Raw genomic sequence first — 22,110 nt, forward strand, 5'->3', positions numbered from 1 at the left:
GAAGTGGAGATTGAACCCAGGGGCACCTAACCACTGAGCCATATATATCCCCAGCCCTTTTTAGTTTTATTTTGAGACAGGGTCTTAGTAAGTTGCTTAAGGCCTCACTAAGTTGCTGAGGCAGGCCTCGAACTTGTGATCCCTCTGTCTCAGTCTCCTGAATTGCTGGAATTACAGAAATGTTCCACCTCACTTGGCTGATAGTATGCTATTAAACAAAAACATGTTATAAATCCATGCACAACCAGGTTTCAATATATAATATTAGTAGGTGTATGACTGGGAGAAAGCAGAAAGAGGGAGGGAAAGAAGAGGAGCACTTAGAAGCTATACAGCAATATATATATATATATACACACACACACACACACACACACACACACACACACACAGAAGTTATTCCAGATGCTGGGACTGCTGTTGACTTTCATATTTTTCTATGTGACTTTTTGCATTCTCCAAATATTCTTAAACAAACATATATTATTTCATAATCAGAAAAAAAGTGAAATCTGTCAGAGTCAACCTTGTCCGTGATATGTTCAGAGATAGGAAATCACGGTTATAGAAGAGGTGAATGGGGCAGAAGACTTCAGATGACATTTGGTCATTTTTCCTTGGCTCATCAAGGTTGCACAGTTAAATAAAAAATATGCAAAAATACATCAGAACAAATGAAAATAAGACTGTCCCAATGCAAGTATGGGATGCTAACATAAAGGAAAACTAAGCAATCATTAACAGAACTCAGAACTTACAAATAAATGTGCAATCAGCATGTACAAAAATCTCTCTCAAAAACTATTTCATATAAACAGGAGTTTTTTTAAGCAGACATATTTCAATATGACGGGCGCATGTACTTTCAATTTCACTGATGCTGCCATGTGCTCTGGCATTTTTCATATTCACCCTCCCAACTTACCACAACCCACTTCTTTTACCTACTACATAATTTAGCATTCCATTTCTTCAGCTTAAAATGCACCCTTTTGTAGAGTGGGAAAGATCTGCATGAATTTTCAAAGGCTCACGATTCCAGTGAGTGTAGTGTGTGGTGTCACAAAAATACGTTTCGATATCTGGCAAAGGAGGAGAATTACAGGCTGAAATTTAGCAACATCTAAGATTTCAGTAGAAGGATTTAAATTACTATGAATCACTCAAACATTCCTAAAACCTCAATAAAACTGACTATCCAAAGTGCTTTATATTCACTCTGAAAAAAAAAGGGGGGGATGGGGGAAGAAAATACACAGACACAGACAATACTTTTAAAATTTACATTTGGACATGAATAACTAAAGAAAATAAGTGTGTGAAAAGAAGCAAAGAAGCAATTAACCAAAAAGAGCTGCATTTAACCTTTTGCAGTAGATGCTTTTCAGGAGAAATGGATCATCAAAATTTGTTCTTTCTAAACAGAGGTCTCATCTCCACAATCACTCTCTGTCTCTCTTATCCTCTACCGCCTCCAACATTTGGATACATGCCCATTATCTTAGTCTTTTAAATGATGAAAACACAACTTTTCATTTTTCCTTCAAGAGATCAGTACAAAAGGGAAATTATCTGTATGACAAATTTCTGCTTTTTAAATCACATTTAGTACTGTTCCTATAGCTACCATAGTGAAATGCACACACACAAAACCAAGAAAACCTTGAGTTGTTTTCAGGCTGAGATCTGAATGTGCAAAATAGAGAAAAAAAAAAAAAAGCTCTGTGTATTGTGAGAATTCATTGTATTTTATCCTTACTCCAAAACAATACATCCATTGTAAGGAAAACCATTTCAGTAACTTTACTGAAATGAGTGGATTTGGAACAGTGTTAGCATGAGATTGGAATTTATTGCCAAAATGATTTACAAATTAAGTGTAAGTTTTCCTGTTGTTACTCTTGGTTTATTATAAGCATTTGTTACAGACCAAATTGGGTTCCCCTAGAATTCATGTTTAAGTCCTATAATCAACTATACCTCGGAATGTAACCTTATTTGGAAATAAGGTCTTTATAGATGTGATTAAGTTAAAATGAGGTCTCATTAAAGTGGTCTGTAGTTATTTTTATAACTGGTATCTTTGCAAAAAGGGGGAATTTGGACACAGAAACATGTTCAGAGGAAAGAGAATGCAAAGAAAACCAGGGAGAAGATAGCTGTCTTCATACCAGCCAAGCTGAGAGGCCTAGAACAGATAGGAGGAAGCAAATCGCCAACATCCTGATCTTGGACTTCCATTCTCCAGAACTGCAAGTCAATTAATTTCTGTTGTTTAAGATACTCTGTCTCTGGTACTTTGTTACAGCAGCCCTAGCAAACTAAAATAGCGTATCTGCAGCTAGAGTTGTGCACAATAAAAACCTGAAGTTGGAGGTAAGGGTAGAAAGGAAGAGAGATACCACATCTCAAATATTTCCTCTTTGCTCTAATCATTCATTTATTTTTAAAGACTAATAACAACTCTAGTAATTTCTGGAAAAGGGTTATTGCCACCCCTGCTTTATGTTATTAGATGTTTCCAAAGTTTTACTCCTGAAATAAATAAAACACAGCTGAAATTTAAAATAAATGACATTTAGTGGATATCTGAACACTCAGGAGATAAACATCAAATGAAACCAGTTAAAAGGTGAGATATGACCTCTACCAGAGATGTTCTTCCTTAACATCCCTCACTAAAATGCTACTCAGGAACATCTCATAAATATAACATGAATTACTCTGATAATACTAAATTGCATCCACCATCTGTGCACAAACAGCTATTTTCTTTTTACAAGTAGAAGAGGGGAAAAAATCAATGTGAGAAGTGTGATAAATCAGAATACTGGCATGAAAAGGCCATGCAAATAAAATTGCTGATGCACAAGAAACATGCACACCAAGAGACATCTGGTAAAACAGCAACTTAAAGTGGAAGGAGTTTGAGAAACCATGTTGTGAAGAGGGACACTCATCTTGATAGGCCTAAATTTAGACCTACCAGCTGTGTTTTGGTTTACAAATCCTTCCAATCTGCCTGCTTATAATAATAATAATAAATGAGAAAGGCCTTCTGCGGAACACTGCTGAAAATGTGATTGGGGGAAAAGCCAGCCTGTCATGTTCTATAAAGGGGCATACAACACTCTAATCTTGTTTGACATAATTTCCATTGCCATGTAGCAGAGACACCCTTGCATGCACATACCACAGTTCCTTTATCCATTCGTCTGTTTCTTATTTCTTCAACCTTCAAACAGTGCTAACTCAAATACATTTGTGCTTTCTTTGGTTTCATGCTTTATGGAGCCACGCACTGACCAAAGAAATTTTGCACATAATTTTTCCTTCTGACAAAATAAATTAATTAAATAAAATAAAAACTGTCGTGCTATGGTTTGACTATGCTTTGTCCCCACCAAAAGTCATGTTGACATTTAATTGCCAATATAATAATATTGAGTGGTGGTGGGTCCTTTAAAACGTGATTAGGTCATGGAGGAACTGCCCACATGAAAGGATTTGTGTAATTATCTCAGGACTAGGTTACTTCTCTCCAGAGTATATTGTTGTAAAGCAGGTCAGCTCACTGTATCCTGTTCTTTCTTTGAACATGCCCTCTTGTCCTGCCCCTCTCCACTATGAATCAAAGGTCTTTGCCAGATATGGTCACTCAGTGTTGGATTTTCCAGACTCCAGGGTCTTATTGCCTTGCCAAAGCTTACCTCAAAATTGAATCAAAATAAAACTCTTTTCTTTATAAACTGGCCAGTATAATTGGTATCCTATTATAGCAACAGAAAACAAAGTAAGGAATGATATCTTTAATTTAAAAAAAAAAGAGCTAACCTTAATCCAAGCTTAGATTATATACCAGTTGTGTGAACTTGGTCAAGTCACTTTTCTGAGTTTCAGTTTCACACTTTTAACTCCTTAGAAAGGTCATACTTCACCTTGGATTAAGGAGGATAGAAATGAGCACAAAAATGAGTAATGAAAGTGATGTGCACAATGCCTGCTTAAAAGCTTTATATGAATTATGTTAACCTCACCACAATCCTAGGGAATATATTTTCCCCTTTTTCCTTTTCTTTATTCTTCATCCCCCTGTCTCTTGATACTACCGATTGAAACCAGGACACTCTGCCCTGAGCTACATTTCCAGCCCTTTTTTAAAAAAAAAAAAATTTATTTTGAGACAGGGTCTTATTGCCTTGCCAAAGCTCGCCTCAAAATTGAGATCTTCCTATCTCAGCCTCCTGAGTAGCTTAAATTACAGGTGTTTACTTTCACACTTAGCATTATTCTCCCTTCTTAACTAGATAGAAATACTGTTGGCAAGAACTCTTTGATTCCTGGTTTTCTGATGAGGAAATAGGTTAAATTCCGTTTTCAAATTCTAACTGCTATTAAGTGGAGAAACCAGGATTTGACCTTCTAACTGCCATTAAGTCAAATTTATATCAAAATATGATACTGATCTCTGGGAGTCATCAGTGAATTTACTCTTTTCAGTTTCTCATGAAATTAAATATTAATCTAAAGCAAGTAAATAAATATTTATGATTAATATATACCTATATAGCACACAAAATCTGAGGAAGTACAAGTACATTCAAGGCAGCACTGTTGGAAACTAGAAAAAAAGTTCTAGAAACAAAAGAATGGAAACATAAATCGTCCATATGCATACAAGGGTATGTATACTACACAACAATGAAAATTAACTACAACCTTGTGCCATGACAGGGAGTAATCTCATAAACTAAGTATGAGGAGAAAAGAATAGTAAATCATAAAAGATTTCACACAGGAGTGTAGAGTTTTTAAAAGTCCTAAAACATGCAAAGTCCAAAAGAACACAAATCTTTAAAATATACTGCTTCAAGATATATACAATAACAAATCAATGGCAAATATGGATTCCAGACTACTTGGGGTTTTTTGTTTTGTTTTTGTTGTTTTTTAACTAAATAGAATCATTTGGGGAGGTAGTACAGTTATGTTAAAATATTTGAATTTTCTATTTCTTCTGCTGGGGATTGGTTCATGGATGTCAATTTCATTCTTCTATTACCAGGAGTCTGCAAACATTATCTGTAAGGAACAAGATAAACAGCAAATATTTGGGGCTTCCAGGGCCATATGGTCTCTCTTAAAATTTTTCAACTTGGTCACTGTGGTGTGACAGGTCAGAGACAATACATAAAAGAATGGGTTGTGGGGCTGGGTGAGTTGGCCCAAGCCTGTAATCCCAGGGCCTCTGGAGGCTGAGAAAAGAGGATCTCAAGTTCAAGGCCAGCCTCAGCAACTTAGTGAGACCCTAAGCAACTTTGTGAGACTATCTCAAAAGATTTTAGAAAAGGGGGTAGGGATGTTGCTCAAGTAAATTGGCCCTAGATTAAAACCCAGGTACCTAAAATAAAATAAAAAAGGATGGGTGTGGCTATATGCTAATAAAATGTTTAAAATGTTGTTTACAAAACCACATTTGGTCCATAGGCTGCTTGCCCTTGCTTTACACTATAGATATTCTATAAATAACAATAAAATATGTATATAGATATTCATATACTATTATATGCATCAGAATATTCCATAAGAATTATTTTAAAAGTTTTTAAAAAGTACGTTTAAGTAGAACAATAATAATAATTTTTTTCTTGTTTGCAATACTGGGTACTGATCCCAGGGATACTCTACCACTGAGTTACCCCCTCAGCCCTTTTTTATTTGGGACAGAGTCTCCCTAAGTTGTCCCTCAAACTTGCAATCCTCTTGCCTCAGTCTCAAGTAGCTAGAGTCATAGGTGTGCAGCAACACACCAGCAACGATATGGTCTTGATTATGGAAAAGTATGCATTAATTTTCTTTGCCCAGGTTTCTCATAGAACTTAAAAATAAAAGTAAAGTCCTTTTAATGCCTGGCAAATTGGCAGAAGGTAAATTTCAAACTTTCAGTATTTGCATTTCTGTTAAGGGTTTTTCTTTGTTTGTTTCTTTCTTAACATTTAGACACACATGAGCACACAAACACACACATTCAGAAATCAATGTTTTTATTCACCTCAATAAAGACTACTCCAAAGACAAAGAACAACTAAAAGGTTAGGGAGTTAGGGCTGAAAATTACATTACTGTCCGTCACTAAGTGTGTATTCAAACACACTGATGCACTCACACATGTGCCTCAACACTTAGTCACATTGCTGCCAATCAAAGATCCTTCAAACCATGACTGCTGAGTCTACCAAGGACAGAGCATGTATGGAACCTTCCTTAAAGCAAGCCCAAGGTACTGGATTCACACAGGAAATGTAGAATCAGCCAAAAGTGGATCCAGAGACAACAGACTGGAGCAGAATGAGCCAGGAAAAAATATTCTAACCAGAACTGCTAAGGAGGTTGAAGGCTTGTGCTGTACACAGACAACACAACAGACTGAACCCAGGAGTGTGTCCAGAAAGGGTTCCTAAGGGGCGCAGCCAGCCAGCTGTGCACTTACTAGGTGTGGCTCAAATCAATCCTGGCCTGCATTAAACTAAAAGTAGTCCCTTCAACCAAAAGGTAGCTTTTATAGACATTCCCCAGGAAAAGGTTGAACTGTGTCAATATCTATCTCCAGTAACAAATGTACTAGGCATTCCTGAAGAGTCTTAATGTGTACTTACTCATTTCACACATGTATTAGAAAAACCAGTTTGGGATTAAAAGAGATGCACCAAATACTCTTATTCCCTGGGTAATTCTAAATTGACAAGCAGACAGTATAGGCAATGACTCACTCAAGAAGGAATTACACACATACATTTAAGAAGCAATTACCAGAATTTTGGCATTACTCTCAAAAATGGAAAAACATGCTCTAATTACTTCAATGAAAAGTAAGAATCCTCCTAAATTTCATCCCAATGGTACCTTCTCTGACTACCTGAAAGGATTTTTTAATATATATTTTCTGCATGTATCTAAGAAGCTGTAATATATAGCTCCATCTAGATCATCTATATAGTACCACAATGTCTTGCCTTAAACAAATACAAGCCCTATAAAGATAGAAACAAGTATATGTTTGTGATTCTCTGAAGATCTCATTATGAATCAAAGTGGGAGTTTACCTAAGTCAAAATCATTCATCTTATTCAACGTGTAAGTAAATACTCAGTTTCCTAAGCACTAGCAACTGTGCCTTCACAACAGTTAATATGTCCATTAATTTATTTAATCCTCTGAACAACCTGATGAAAGTAAGTATGATTTTATCATCCATATTTTACAATTAAATAAGTTTCTGGCTTAGGGATTCTAATAATTTTTACAAAATCACATATCTCTTAATTTCATTGAGTTAAACACATGCACAAAGCACCTAAAATAATAATTTTATTTCCTTTAGAAAATTTTCACTAAAGGCCAGCTATGTCAAATGCCCTGGGCAGGGAACAAAACCATGGTCAAGTATGGCAGGGGTCCTGTTTTTGTGAAGCTTATATTTTGAGTTGGGTAAAAAGAATGTTACCGTTTGGATATGGGTATCCCCCCAAAGCTTCTGTGTTAATACAAGTGAAATAATCAGATTATGAGAGAGATAACTTCATCAGTGGTTTAATTTATTTGATGGGTTAAGAATTTGAATGGATTACTGCATGGAAACTACAGGCAGGTGAGGCATGGCTGGAGGAAGTGGGTCACTAGGGCATGCCTTAGGCATTATGTATTTTGATCTCTTTTCAGCTTTCTCTCAGCTTCCTGGCTACCATGAGGTGAGCAGCTTCCCTCTGCCATGCCCTTCTGCCATGAAGCTCCACCTCATCTCAGGCCCACAGTGATGGAGTCAGCCAATCATGAACTGGCATCTCAGAACCTGTGAATGAAATGAACTTTTCCTCTTCTAAATTGATCATGTCAGGTATTACAGTCACAGGGATGAAAAGCTAACACAAAGGAGGTACAGACAAGAAACAAATCAACACCTCAATAAATAAGATAATTCCAGATAAAAACAAGACTAGAGACTAAGCATTGATATATAAGGGAGTAAGTTCCAGAGCAGGAAGAATGCTGTTAGTAGCTACATTCAGGGAGGCTTTCAGGAGGTAAGGGGAGAAGCAGCCAACTATGTAAAATACTGAGGGATGAGAAGTCTAGTCCAAGACCAGCAAGCCCATGGCAGAAAAGGGTTGAAATACTCAAGGACAAGAAAAGGACATGCCAGACTCCAACGTGGGCTTTGATGAGGGGAATAACCAACAAAGCTTAATTGTCACATTTACTATGTCAGAATTTCATGTATTCATGTCTTTATTTTGTAAGTCTTTAAACAGTGAGGGAAGAACTCCATGATGAATATTGTACCTGAAAATCCAAAAGAAGACATTTCTTGTCCAGCTAGAGCTTGCTCAGCTTCTCTAAGGTCTTATTCACCTATTTATTAGCATTAGTCTATTAGAGGTTACTCATCATAACTAATGCAACTCCGCTTATCTCAATTATGCTTGGATAATCTCTTAACTAATGGAAAATTTCCTTTTTTTATGTTGAATGCTCTATTAAAAATTTGGTTTTCTTTATGCTGAAAGGTCTAACAAGTAATTTGCCTATAACTTGGCCACAAAACCATTGTTGGAGGTAGCAAGAGTATTCTTCCTTTGAGAGGATTATACCTGCTGGCTAATTGCTGGGCAATTTTCAGTGCTTCCCCTACTCCAATAGGTTTGGCCAGTGACTTGCTCTAGACAATGCACACATCTGGGCAGAAGATGTGAGAGCTGCTGCCTCTTTCCACCAGCACATGCATTCTTTTCCCTCTGCCAAGGAATGGTGTCCCAGTTAGAAGTCACTCCTTAGTGACTGAAATGCACATTACTAAGGGGAACAGACTCAAAGTCTACAACAGAATCACAGCTGAGTCCCCTAAAAGATATACAACTAAGAAGCAAATCTTTATTGTAGGTAAGCCACTAGATATTCAGGTGTTATACTGCAGCATAACTTAGAGCTGATGAAGGTAATATTCAATGTTCAAACAGGTTAAAAAGATTTCTCAGAAATAGTAGAATAGAACAAATTTGGGATTTTTTTCTTCCAATTTTCAGCATTCATATGACAAGAATTTACCATGTATTTTTGTCACACAGAGTAAGGTTTTCAATTTAATTCTAAACAGACTTGTTATTCTTCATATTTCATTTTTAATGAAGCTATTTTTCATTTTTAAACAAGAACTCTTGAGGATGGGGACACAGCTCAGTGGTAGAGCAACTGCCTAGCATGTGCAAGGCCCCGGGTTCAATCCCCAATATTAAAAACAACAACAAGAAGAACTCTTGCTTCTTATACCAAAAAATTTAAGATGATGATAAAAATTACAACAAAAGTGAACCTCAAAAATGTAATGCTAACTGAAAGAAAGCAGACATTAAGGCCGCATATTAAATAATTCTATTTATATGAAATGATGTGAGGAAGAAAATCTAAGTAGATTGATGGAAAATAGCAAATGGGTATCTATGGTTGGGTGGGAAAACAGGGATTAATTGTAGAGGGCAATGATGGATCTTATTATGGAGATGAGAATGTTTTAAAACAGGCTTACAGGATGGCTGTACAACTCAATTAGCCTACTTGAAAAAAACTCATTCACCCAAACAGGTGGATTTTATGCTATGTAAAATATACCTCCACAAAGTTATCTTCAAAAATAAACAAAAAGAAAACATGTCATATAAAATATTTCTCAAAGTAAAAATAGTAATAGTAAAATTATTTGTTTTAATTTTAAAAACTATTGGCTTTACCATCTAAGTGGACTTTCATGATTTTTTATGTCAGTATTTGCTACTGATTTTCATTGTCCTTTTTACCAATACTATAGGTAACTGTCATGAAGTATGATTGATATATACACTTCCAGAGTTAATCAAACATTCCATTTAAAATAAATAAAACTTTTTAATCACATAATTCTTCACTTACTTATAAGGAAAACCTTAAAAATATATATATGAGGTGGTTAACTGTAAATATTTAAGTTTTACTTCTTCCTTAGAAAGTATGGAATAGAAATAAATAAGCGCATGAATGAAATTAATTTTGAGCACCATAATTTCATTAACTACCAAATGTGTTTCTTTTACTAGCTATTTATAAAACTATAGAAGGCTATTAGTTAAGAGTTGTGCTTGGATCCTCAAAGATATAAACATGAAACTCCACTTTTAAAGCTCATAGGATAAAATATTATATGTAGAGTACATTATATTTAAATCTGGAGTGTTTTGACCTCATTTTCCCAAAATATTCATAATAATTTCCTCCACGGCACCTAATAAACATAAAAAACAAATAAAACACCATTGTTTCTGCAGGAAAGCACTGTAGTTCCCTTTCTGCACCTGCATTTCCAACCTTTTGATCTGGTATATGAGCTGCCTAATACCAATTCACTCCTTTCCTGCCAGAGTTGGTTTCTGTGGCTTGGAACCAAATCCTGAGTCAGGTGCTATTAGCTTAAAGCAATTTATTTTTCTAAGTAAAAGACATTCCTGAATGATTTCCCTGGGTTTTACATGCTTTGTGTTTATTTCTTCTCATACAAACTAAGCAGGAGATCCTGTCCAGAGAGCTGTGCACCAATCTAGCAATAATATCACTCACCACTGATTAAGAATTTAATTCTATTCAGTATAGTATCCTGCTAGGAAAGACCAATACAATACAAACTGAATTTTCTGAAAGATCATCAACAAATTACTATTTTAACTGGATCTATAAGATCTAAAAAAAAAAAAAAGTCAGAGGCCATGTCATTCATTAATGTAAGTATGTGATTAATATGCAATCTAAATATCCCATAATTATGTGATGTCCCTAGCCTTCTACCTTCAAGAAGTTTAGTCTATTGGAACTAGACAATCATGGTTTTACATAAGAGAAATAAACATCTATTTAAAAGGAAAAATGTATTAAGTATTATGATATTCAAACATTATTCTGGAAAGCACAGAATGGAAAGAAATTAATTCTATCTGGGGAGGGAAGAAGGCTTTTAAGGAAAAGGTAGTTCTACACTGGGCCATAAAAATCAGAAAGGATTTCATTTTGTTGAGCCAGCAATAATTATAAAAGTAAACAAATACAGAGTAAGCTCACGCAGTGGCAAGCAAATCAAACTAGATCAGAACTTCTGGACCAATGCTGGGCAAAATGTAAGATGAAAATAAACCGCCCACCAGGAAATCTGCTCAGACACTGATTCTGATTTACTGGGTTTGGAGTGAGTTCTGAGACTGCATTCTAACGAGCTCTTAGTAACATAGTTGATTCATGGTACACTCTGTAATGAGCGAGGCTCTAGAAGAGGGAAAGAGAGTAGTGAGGGAGAAGGAAGAAGAGCCAGGGTGTGGTCTGATCACCAAGAGCCTTGAAGAGCAATCTAAGTAGAGCTCTGAAAGCACATGGGATAGACCAGAGAAAGGCAAGATATGAGGAGGAGAATGAAGACCATGAGGCCATATTAATGGTTCTCAGAGGTAACCATATAAGTGCTCTGATTGCAGCTGTAGGCATTTGTAAAGACACCAATTCCAAGAACATTTCATATATATGGGCAGACATGGAGAGTCAGTGAGTAGGATGAATAAAAGGTAAACATTAAGCATTTTATCCTTGATACCTAAGGAATTATGACATCATTAACAGAAAATTAAGTGGAAAGGACAACAGGATTGGGACGGGAAATATTAGGAATTGGGAAATGGTGGAATAGAGTTCAGTTTGGGAATTAAGTTGAAGGGATAAGTAGGATCATCCAATTAAGTTTTTCCACTGCTCTTGCAGTTAAATTTGGTAAGCTAGAATTACATTGAAACTACTTCTTAATTATGGAAAAGGACAGTCAACTGTCACATCATCTTCTTCTCTGGGACAATTAGTCATCCAGCTTGTATTAGCCATTTTTAGTGACATAATTCATGACTGTATGAGGCAATCTTTTTCATTTTGGAAACTTCAGTTAGAAAACTTCTCTTTAAATTGATTTAAAACTTCTCCCTATACTTTTTACCCAGTAGGCTGAGAATTCAGCCCAGTGATAGAGCTCCTGCCTAGCATGCACAAGACCATGGGTTTCATCCCTAGCCCTGGGAAAAAAGAAAGATTTTTAACCCAGTGGTCTTAGTTTTCCCCTTCTGCCTTTCAAAAACTACAAACATTTAATCCACCTCAATCACAATGACTCCTCATAAAGAGTCTTTAAAAGAATTAATATAAGTCTTTTCTAAGCTAAACCACTTTGGTTCTTCCCCAGACTTTCTTCAGAGGCCATGGTACCAAAACCAGAGAAATCCTTTATTTTTCTTCATGGATAGGAAATGTGTGACAAAATGGTTACTCTTTCTGTGGCAATCAAGGCACTGCTAATGGATTCAAGATCCTCCCAGATAACATCTTAGGTTCCATCTAGACACAATGTTCCAAAGAATCAATAACAAAGCATTGGCATCTCAAGATGAGATATTTCTTTGCTATTTCTGACAGACTCTCAACTCCCCTTTTCAAAACAGAGGGTGGAGTGGATCTTTAGAAGTATCATGGACAGGTTAGATTACAGTACAATTAATACACCATGTGACCTTGAAAACAATAGTGTTTGTTTAGATTCAACATTATGTATTTGTACATGTTGATTTTTCATGTACTAAAAAACCACAAGGAATATTTAAACATAATATGATCATGACCCTATGAAGGGTCTTCTCAAACTTATTCTGAATTTTCCTTATGTTTTAATTTTTATCATTGATTGCATATGCTAATTCAAAGAGAAAATCTGACGATTTTTTTTATCTTTTCTCTATTTCATTTAGAAAGAAATATAAGAGTACTTAATACTAAGAGAACTATGATGGCAGTGAGTGGAATTTCCAGAAGAGGTATAATATAAATAGTCCTAGCTCAGCCTTATTTTGTTTTATTGGTTTCTCCCCCAACCATTTTAAACCATCAAAATGGTAAAAGCCACTGAGCCAGAATCAAGATGTAAATTTCAGGGAAAAGGAACACATCTGGTAAGTCATTCAATCCTCATATTTACTGTTTATCCTCATTTTACAAATGATAAATATGAGGCATTCACATGAAATAATTTGCCTAAAAAAAGAAAAACAAAGCTAACAAGCAGTGGAGCCAGGATTTCAAATATTGGCAATATAGCTACAGAATCTCTGCTCCTAACCACTAAGCTTATATCTTTGTTATATTTTTATTTATAATGAGTAACAGATTTCTTCTTCAGAAGTTAACATTTATCCCAATTAAATTTCAGTCTTCCCCTGAACCCACTATTCTAAATTACAAAAAGATTTGGAAGACTGACTATGTTACACAGACTACTAGCTATTGTTATAGTTATTACTGCTACGTAGCAAACTATCCCTAAACATAGTGGTAGAAAACAACTTCAGTGTTTTATATTTAATTACGATCCCTGGTTTTCTGGTAGCACACAGCAGAAATGGCTTGTTTCTTCTTCACCACATGTGAGGCCTCAACTGGGAGGATTTGATGGCTGAGGGTACCTGTATGCTGGGGGCTGTAATCATGAACATCTGCCAGACTTCAAGTTAATGACGGACGGGGACTAGGACTTTGGATGGGGCTGCTGGTAGAGCATTTACACATGATCTCAACGTAACTTCACAACACGGAGGGCTTAGGTTGCATTTCTCACGTGGCAGCTTCAGAAAGTGAATTCTCTGTTTTCTTTTAGGATCTAGGCTTAGAAGCTGCACAGCATCACTGCCAGCAGAACTTATAGAAACAGTTAAATTCCACCCCCAAAGGTTCCACCCCACCCCAGATTCAAGGAGAGAAGCACAGATCCTACCTCTTGATAAAAGGAGGTCACATTACGGAAGAGCACGTGGCCATCCCTTTGCTATAGTGTTCTAAACTAGTTATGCTTTGTTTTAACCATCGGCCTCCACTCATCCAGGAGTCTGACCCCTGAGGAAGATATATCTTTAGCAGCTCAACCAGTGCAGGGCACAGACAGGAGGAAGGAGTGCAAAGGAGAGAACCTCAGAGAATATGCTGCCTATTCCCTCAAGGGAATCTGAGGAAATAGCCACATCTCTCTGTAAATATGGTTTCTGCAGAAGTGGCCTCTTCCCTACAGCCCTAGTTCCCACTAAATTCCAGCAACAGTATTTCCATTCTTTGTCACTTTAGAGCTAGGGGTCCTAATGGCTTTTTGTTACTACAAGACTATAAGTGCCTCAATACCCCTTATTTGTTCTCAACCCTGCCCACAACTCTATAAGTAGACCCTGGATTAAAACCTCATTTACATTCTCTCATTGGAGAGAATTCTGTTTATCAGAGTGATGACCGATACAGGTATATCATAGAAATGAAACATTGAGAAATCAAATGTGAAAAATTAATCTGTAGGTTTCTCATATCTTCCTCAAAGTACTTGATAGAATTTTTGAACAACATAGTTAGGTCCCTCTACCAGTATGGTTTGTATCTACGGTCAAATAAGATATAAGCTTTTCCTCCAAGGGTTCACATGTCCAATAGTGGTAGGTGGTGAATCATTAAGCGTTGGCCCAAGTGGGAGGTTCTTAGGACACTAGCGGTGCTATCCTCAAAAGGGATTAAGTGTTTTCATGGGACACTGAGTTAGGTCTTGCAAGAAGGCTGTTATTAAAGAGCAAAACTGGCCATTCTTCAGCCTCTCTGGCTTCCTTCTTCCCTCCCCCTAAGACCTTGAAAGCTCGGCTGATGCCAGAACCCTGCCCTTGAACTTCTAGAAATGTTATAGTAAATGGAAAACTGAATGTCCCAATAATGATAACCTACCATTCTTTCAAAAGTATCCTTTTCTGTGAAAATATGAATTATTTTCAAAACCTTGCTCAAAGAGTCTGATTTACCAGAATAATCTTAAATTTTACATTATTCTTATAAAATGTTAGCCTCTATTGAAACCTCTTTCTTTCCAATGTATTTATTAAAAACACTAAATTCACTTTATGGCTTAGTTGGGGATTGGAATTAAGCCTACTAGTGTATTCCTTTCAACATCCCCACCCCTCGTGCTAGGGATCAACCTCAGGGCCTCACACATGCTAGACAAGTGCTCTACCACTGAGCTATATTCATTCACAAACAATCTAAGGGAACAGATGTGATTACAGCCAGTCTTAAGATATTGAAGGGCAATGATAGTCTGCTTCATGAGTAATTGGAAGATATTATCCTAGAGTAGGCTAGACAACTCTGCAGAGAAGTAGGTTAACAGAGGATTAGTTTAAAGAGTAAGAAAAATGTCGGAAACTTTCTTAAATTTGCTTGTCTAATTATAACTAGTGGTTAAAATTTTTAACTTTATAAAATATAATACAGTGGCTAATTTCAAATTTTTCCAAATATGGATTCTTTTTAGACTTTAACCAATATTATATCTTTACTTTTATCTATATGGCCAGTTTCTATTAGAAGTGGTTGTTTCTTAACACTGTCCAAGTGCTCAGCAAATGCAATTATACAACCCTAATAAACAGTGGATCCAGGTGCAGAGAACTGAAGGTTACACAATTTATAAGGATACCTTATTTTATTTATTTTTGTACTGGGGATTAAACTCAGGGGCACTTTAATACTGATCCTTTATTTATTTACTTATTTATTTAGAGACAGAGTCTCACTTAAGTTGCTGAGGCTGGCCTCCAACTTCAATCCTCCTTTCCTCATCCTCCCAAGTCCCTGAGATTACAAGCATACACCACCATACTCAGCTTGGAAAGACACCTTAATAAGAAAATACAAAATTACTAATAAAAATTTTGAGGAAAAATACATTTTTATTTAGAATGAGAAAAAAAAATCTCAAAAAATAATTGGAGCCATGGATATATTTTCTGAGAGTGCATCAGATAATTTACCAGGAATGATTCCTTTAAAATGCTTCAGGTTGCAACATGTCAATTCCTTCCCACCCAATATCTACAACTTCAGCCATTCCCTATATTCCCACAGGCCTTGCAGATGGACAGCTCTGCATCTTAAATTTCATCAGTTTCACCTTAGATCCACATCTGACAATAGTGCTCCAATAAAACTGGTCCTGAAAAGCTGGCTGGAATCCTGAGAATCTGGGGAAAGAGATACTACCTGACAAGTTTTAAAACAGTTCCAGGTGATTCTGATACACAGTTGCCAATCCCAACATTCCCCTTTCCAATATTGGAAGTTAAACAATGTATAAGCATAGACTAATATTCACAGACTTAAAAAGCAATGTAAAAAAAGGAAGGTTAAAAATAAATCAACCAATTGGCCAATTGTCATTGATTTGAACATAAAGTATGTGAGTAATATAAAAAGACAATATTAACCTTTTACAACTAAACATAATTCCGTTGTTTTGCAATTTAAATAGAAAAGAGCACAAAACTGTGACTGTGTCCGAGTATCTAGAATGCAAGTGGGCCTACAATTCCATTTAACACCAAGAAAAAACTGAATTTTACATATTCCTCTTTGGAGCCAGACTATGCTGGTTCACTTTCTAGCTACTGTTCTCTCTTCCAGAATAAAGACAATGGTTAAGTAGGTTAGTTGCTTTAACTAACATCTCAGGGTAACAATTATCTATTGCTTCTTAGTCATTAGTACATTGTTCTGATCTGAACTCAAGTCTTCTATTAGCAACTTGAGAAACCAGAATGGCTTTCAATCACTCTAAAAGAAAGTTATTTTTTTCTTTTCCAAAACCTTTAAGAAATATCAAGTACTAGTCTACACGCACCAAAAGTCTACCACTAACCCCCACAAGACTTTCCTCCAATTACAAGTTAGGAAAAGCCTTTAGCCCTACAATTTCCTCCAGCGGGAAGTGGAAGGGGAAAACGAAAGCTGCCGGCTGTGGGTTGGGATGGCAGTAGTTGACTCTGAAATACCCTTAGCTCAGCAGCTGAGGAGCTTCCTGTTAGACACACGACCGTTTTCTCCGGTTGAGATATCCTCGCACCTACTCCCACTGGATTCCAGGCTCAGTTTGGGTGTCACTCAACTCTCAAATCCAAAAACAACACCACTAAATAAAAAAATAATTTCCCTATACTCAGGTGATCTCTCTCCCCGAGTTCAGAGCTGGCCGCGCCCGAAAAGCAGCTGGCAGGAGCGGGGACAGTTTCAGGCTACCCGCTTCCCGGGTTCAGACAGCTGTCTGGAGGAGATGTCCCTGGCAGACAAAGATCAAAAAGCGGGGGTGGGGATCACAACTTTGTTCAGACTTCGTGAAGCCAAGGCCCTACCCAGTGGCAGGTCAAAGTGCAGAAGAGGGAGCGGCTACGGTTCGGAACCCCGCCAGGGCGCAGCCCTGAGAGCCGGGACCGCTGCAGCCGGGGTCCGGCGGTTTAAGGAGACCTCCCCCACCTCTAGCTCCCAGGCTCTGCCGGGAGAGGCCGGGCGCGTTCCAGGTGGCCGCCGGATCAACGGTGGCAACTCCCAGAGTTGCTTTGGAACTTTCCCGGGACGCGCCGCCGCCGCGCCCTCACCTTACTGAACACCTCCAGGTCATCCTTGTCCTCCTCCAAATCGAGCACGTCGGCCTGCAGCAAGGTGGAGGATCCGCTGCTGCCCGCGAAGGGGGCGCCGCCCCCAGGGCTCTCCGCGCCCCCGCCCCCGGACGGGAGGTCCGAGGAGCGCGCTTGAGATGCCCGGTGCTCGCCCTCCATCCCGAGAGTGCGCGCCCGTCGGGCCGCCGCCGCCTGCCCGGCTCCCCCGAGCGTGCCCATTGGCTCCCGCGCATCCTGCGCCTCCCCGGCCGGCCCTGCTCCAGCCCCTCGCCCGTTGCGCAGACGCGGAACTGCCGGGACGAGCGCCGGGCCGGGAAGGGCCGCCGCGGCCTGGGGTGCATCCCCACCTGGCCTGGGGTCGCCTGGAGGAGCGAGAGTGGGGGGCCCGGAACCCGGCGAGGGTGGGAGAAGGACGGCTGCCCGCTGAGGAAGGGGGACTGGAGAGTTGCGGGCGGGCACTGACGCAGCTCAGGGACCGCGGAGGAAAGGTTTCTGAGGTGACTTGGTCTGGGAAGCAGCCTGGGAGGGAACAGTCGGGTTCGCGGGATCCACAGCGGGCTGGAAGGCAGCCGACCCAACCCGCCAAAAGACAAAAACCAATATTGTATTTCCTGCCCTTAAAGGTTGCCTTTCTCCTTGGTTGTGATTTTGGAATCCATCATTACTAAAGGCTGATGCAAAAATAGAAGACTTGAAAACCTCCCCTGTTCTTGTCATTGATTTTTGACCCAGTAACAGAACTTTGTGGTTATTTCATGGTCAGGCCAGGGAAGTTGAGATTTCAGATCTATTTTCAGCCGCTTTCCAATGTATCTTTACTCCTGGAAGTCTTCCTGAAGTTAATGAGCAAGAATATTAGTGCCAAGGACAACTAGCAGGACTAGAAAGAAATTATCTGCAGTCCTTGCGTTGCCAGTGCAAAGCTGTAATTATTTAGCTGCTAGTTCACTGTTTATTATTATATTTAAAAATTACAAAAATCATGGAAAACTGAAAGCAAATTGCTTTGATAGGTTTTTAATAATCTTCAGATTTTATTCTTTATTCCCCTAAGCCTGGCCTCTTCTGTAGGCCTTATTTAAATTTTTAAGGAAACCAAAGATATATGTAAGCATTTTCTATTTATAGAAATAGAGAATATTTTTTATTTCTGATTTTTGTTTCTGACGCTAGCCTCAATATATCCCTTCTTATCCAGTCAAATATACCTCTCACTGATTTTGGACAGGTTGGTCATTGTCAGTTAAGTTTACTGAGCTTTATGATTCCTTTACCCAAAATGTTATCTCCTGCTTATCTTTCAGGAATTAACTATAGTCCCATCTCTTTCAGACTTTCCAAATGACAGTCTCTTTTAATTTATTGCACTATATAGATTGTGTTTGCTTCATGCATGTGTTTTATATTCTTTAGAAAACAATAACATTTTTAGAATAGAGATCATGATATGCCTGTTCAGATGTACTCACTCAAAAAGGCTCTCTGCTGAAGTCTACAGAAATATAAGACTTTATTTGTCCCTCTCTAAGCTCATTGTGGTTAGTGAGGAAAATTTAACATTTCCTAATTGCAATCTCTGAACCAGGAAATTCTTAATGATACTGTGACTCACCATAATTGCCCAGGGAGCATAGAGAACAGGCTGAGAAAATAGGCAGAACAAACCAAGACTACACAGTTCAGATCACAGTCAAAACCATGCACAGGACCGCTCCTGCAAGACACTGTTGCCATCACTACCTGATACTAAATGCCATGCCACTTCACATAGTGCCACTGACCGTGATATCACTGGAGTCCAGTGATGTCCCTGACAACAGGACTACACTGCTTCTGAGAACTCCCATTTTATAACTGTCATTAAAAAAAAAAAATGTGCCCATAGTTCTTTCTCTGTGTTGATAATCCTAGTTTTAAAACCCTAGAGATTTTATAGACTTGGCCCAGTTGGCCAGGTACCAATAAGATTCCTAAGGCAGAGAATTTTGTAAACAGTGAGGGCATATTGATGCTGGTCAGTTAAGAGGAATTGCAGGGGAAGGGAGAGGAAGAAAAAGGGAAGGGTAGAGGAGAGAAGGAGAGAAAAAAATTCCTACTTATAATTCACCCATTTGGCAATCTAATCTTTCGTCACATACCTCCCCCGTCCTGCCACTCCCTATACATATAGTATGGTTAAACCTCAATCATCTGGGTGCACAGACTACAGCTCCCTAAAGGAAGAAAACCCCAAACCTATTCATTATTGATACAACTCCAACTCTAATATGCATAACTCCTATAATCTTAACTTCACATTAATTAGGACTATCGCTGGATGAATGGAAGAATTCTTGTCTGGATACTAAATTTTATAAATAGGCAAGGTCCAAAACTTCAAATGCAGGTAAAACACTAAAAGGTGCTATACCCAGCCCTTTCCCTTGTTTCTTGGACTCTAATTCTGACCATTATTCTTTACCATATGCTAGTACTGTCTGAAGGTAAGTAGTTGCATCACCACAGCTCCAATCAAGGGTAGACCTGAAGGATAGTGGTGAAAGAAAATCCTTTCAGTACCCAGAATTTTCAACATGTATACACCATATATATTAGTCAGTTTTTAATCACTGTTAAAAAATGCCTGACAAAAGTGACTTAGAAGAGAAAAAGTTTTTTGGGGTTCATGGTTTCAGGGATTCAGTCCATTCTCAGCTGACTCCATTGGAGGAAGAACATGGTAAAGTTGCTCAGCTTATGACAACAAGGAAGCAAAGAGTGAAAGAGGCCAGGCGTGGTGGTGCAGCCTGTAGTCCCAGCGGCTTTGGAGGCTGAGACAGGAGGATTGCCAAGTTCAAAGCCAGCCTCAGCAAAAAATGAGGTGCTAAGCAACTCAGTGAGATCCTGTCTCTAAATAAAATACAAAATGGGGCTGGGAATGTGCCTCAGGAATCGAGTGCCCCTGAGTTCAATCCCCAATACCAAAAAAAAAAAAAAATGAGTGAAAAAAAGAATCAGGGACAAGATATAGTCCTCAAAGGTATGCCTCCAGTGACCTACTTCTCCAGTCACATTCCAACTGCCTATAGTTACCAACCAGTACTAATTCAAATTATCAATCCTCCAAATGTATGCATCTCCTCAAGATAGTACAGCTCTCATCATTGCCTAAAAGACCCATCTCTGAATCTTCCTGCACTTGGTATCATGCTTTCAAAATATGAGCTTTTCAGGAGACATTTCTTTTTTATTTTTTTAATTTGTTCTCATTAGTTATACATGACAGTAGACTGAATTTTGACATATAATACATAAATGGAGTATTAACTTCTCATTCTTCATGTCTGAAAAAAATGGCCAAAAATACAGATTTGTATTAAGTAGTTGCATATGGTTGGGTTGGATGGTCAAGGACTTGGAAGGAACAGTATTGGGTAACTGGTGGAAAGGGAACTGAAAAAAGTATATGGATGGATTTTTCATAATGATTACAGATGTTTATAAATGTGAAATACCCACCATAGAACCAATACTGCAGTGGTGACTCTTAATGATCAAGTAAGTAGGCAGAATTATGCACTGTATTAGTCAACTTTTTTGCTGTTGTGTCTAAAAAGCCTGATAAGAGAAATTTTAGGGGAGGAAAAGTTTTTTCAGTCCATAGAAGGTCAGCTCCATTCCTCAGTGCTTCAGGTGAGGCAGAATATCATGGTGGAAGAGTGTTGTGGAGGGAAGCAGAGAGACTCCACTCACCAAATACAAGATATGTTCTCCAAAGGCATGCCCCCAATGACCCACCTCCTCCAGCCACACCCTACCTGCCTTCAGTGACCACTCAGTTAATCTCATCAAGGGAATAATTCACTTATTGGGTTAAGGCTCTTATAACTCAATCATTTGTCCTCTAAACCTTCTTACATTGTCTCACACATGAGCTTTTGAGGACACCTCATATCCAAACCATAATACGCACTTTCTCCTTACCCATCAAATTCATTGCATACTGGACTCATGAACTAAGTGGTTGTGATGGCAGGAATGGAGTCTAGGCTTTGGCTTAATAATATGGATATTCTTTCACCAAAGCTGACCTGGCTAGTAGTCCTTTTGTGTACCTAATCTACTAATAGCACAGAACAACAATGAACACTCAATATAGTAATATTCCTGGTGTGTAAGAGGCAAGCTAAGCATCTGGTGGCAGGCCAATTACATTAAACCTCTGTACTCTAGGACTAGGTAGCTTCCTCTTCACTGAAATGCATGTATTCTGGATATGAATTTACCTTTCCTGCCAACACCACCATCAGTGTATTCACAGAATGTCTTATTCACCATCATGAAATTCCTTAGCATTACAGCTGATCATAGTTTGCAACAAAGAAAGTCATTATGGGCTTACATGCATGAATAAACTGTTCTTACCAAATATTAATACTCTGGAAATAACTGGCTTAACTGAAATATGGACTGGCTTACTGAATATTGTCATAGTGCCATTTGATAGAAAACATCCTGAAATAATGGGGTTCAGTCCAGATTATGTACTTTGCATCAG

At 38.2% G+C, this 22,110-nt stretch overlaps 1 protein-coding gene across 1 annotated transcript in view; it reads right to left on the bottom strand.

Annotated features, from left to right (window-relative positions):
• Positions 1-17,843, bottom strand: part of SNX7 (sorting nexin 7) — an 84,435-nt gene extending 66,592 nt beyond the window's left edge. The window contains exon 1 of the mRNA XM_081308330.1: positions 17,553-17,843. Coding sequence (XP_081164456.1) covers positions 17,553-17,792 — 240 coding nt within the window. The 5' untranslated portion in view covers positions 17,793-17,843. The remainder of the gene's footprint in view (positions 1-17,552) is intronic.
• Between the last annotated feature and the right edge of the window lie 4,267 nt (positions 17,844-22,110).

Source organism: Spermophilus citellus (genome assembly GCF_964194105.1).
Source record: "Spermophilus citellus genome assembly, chromosome: 9".
Classification (NCBI taxonomy): Eukaryota; Metazoa; Chordata; class Mammalia; order Rodentia; family Sciuridae; genus Spermophilus; species Spermophilus citellus.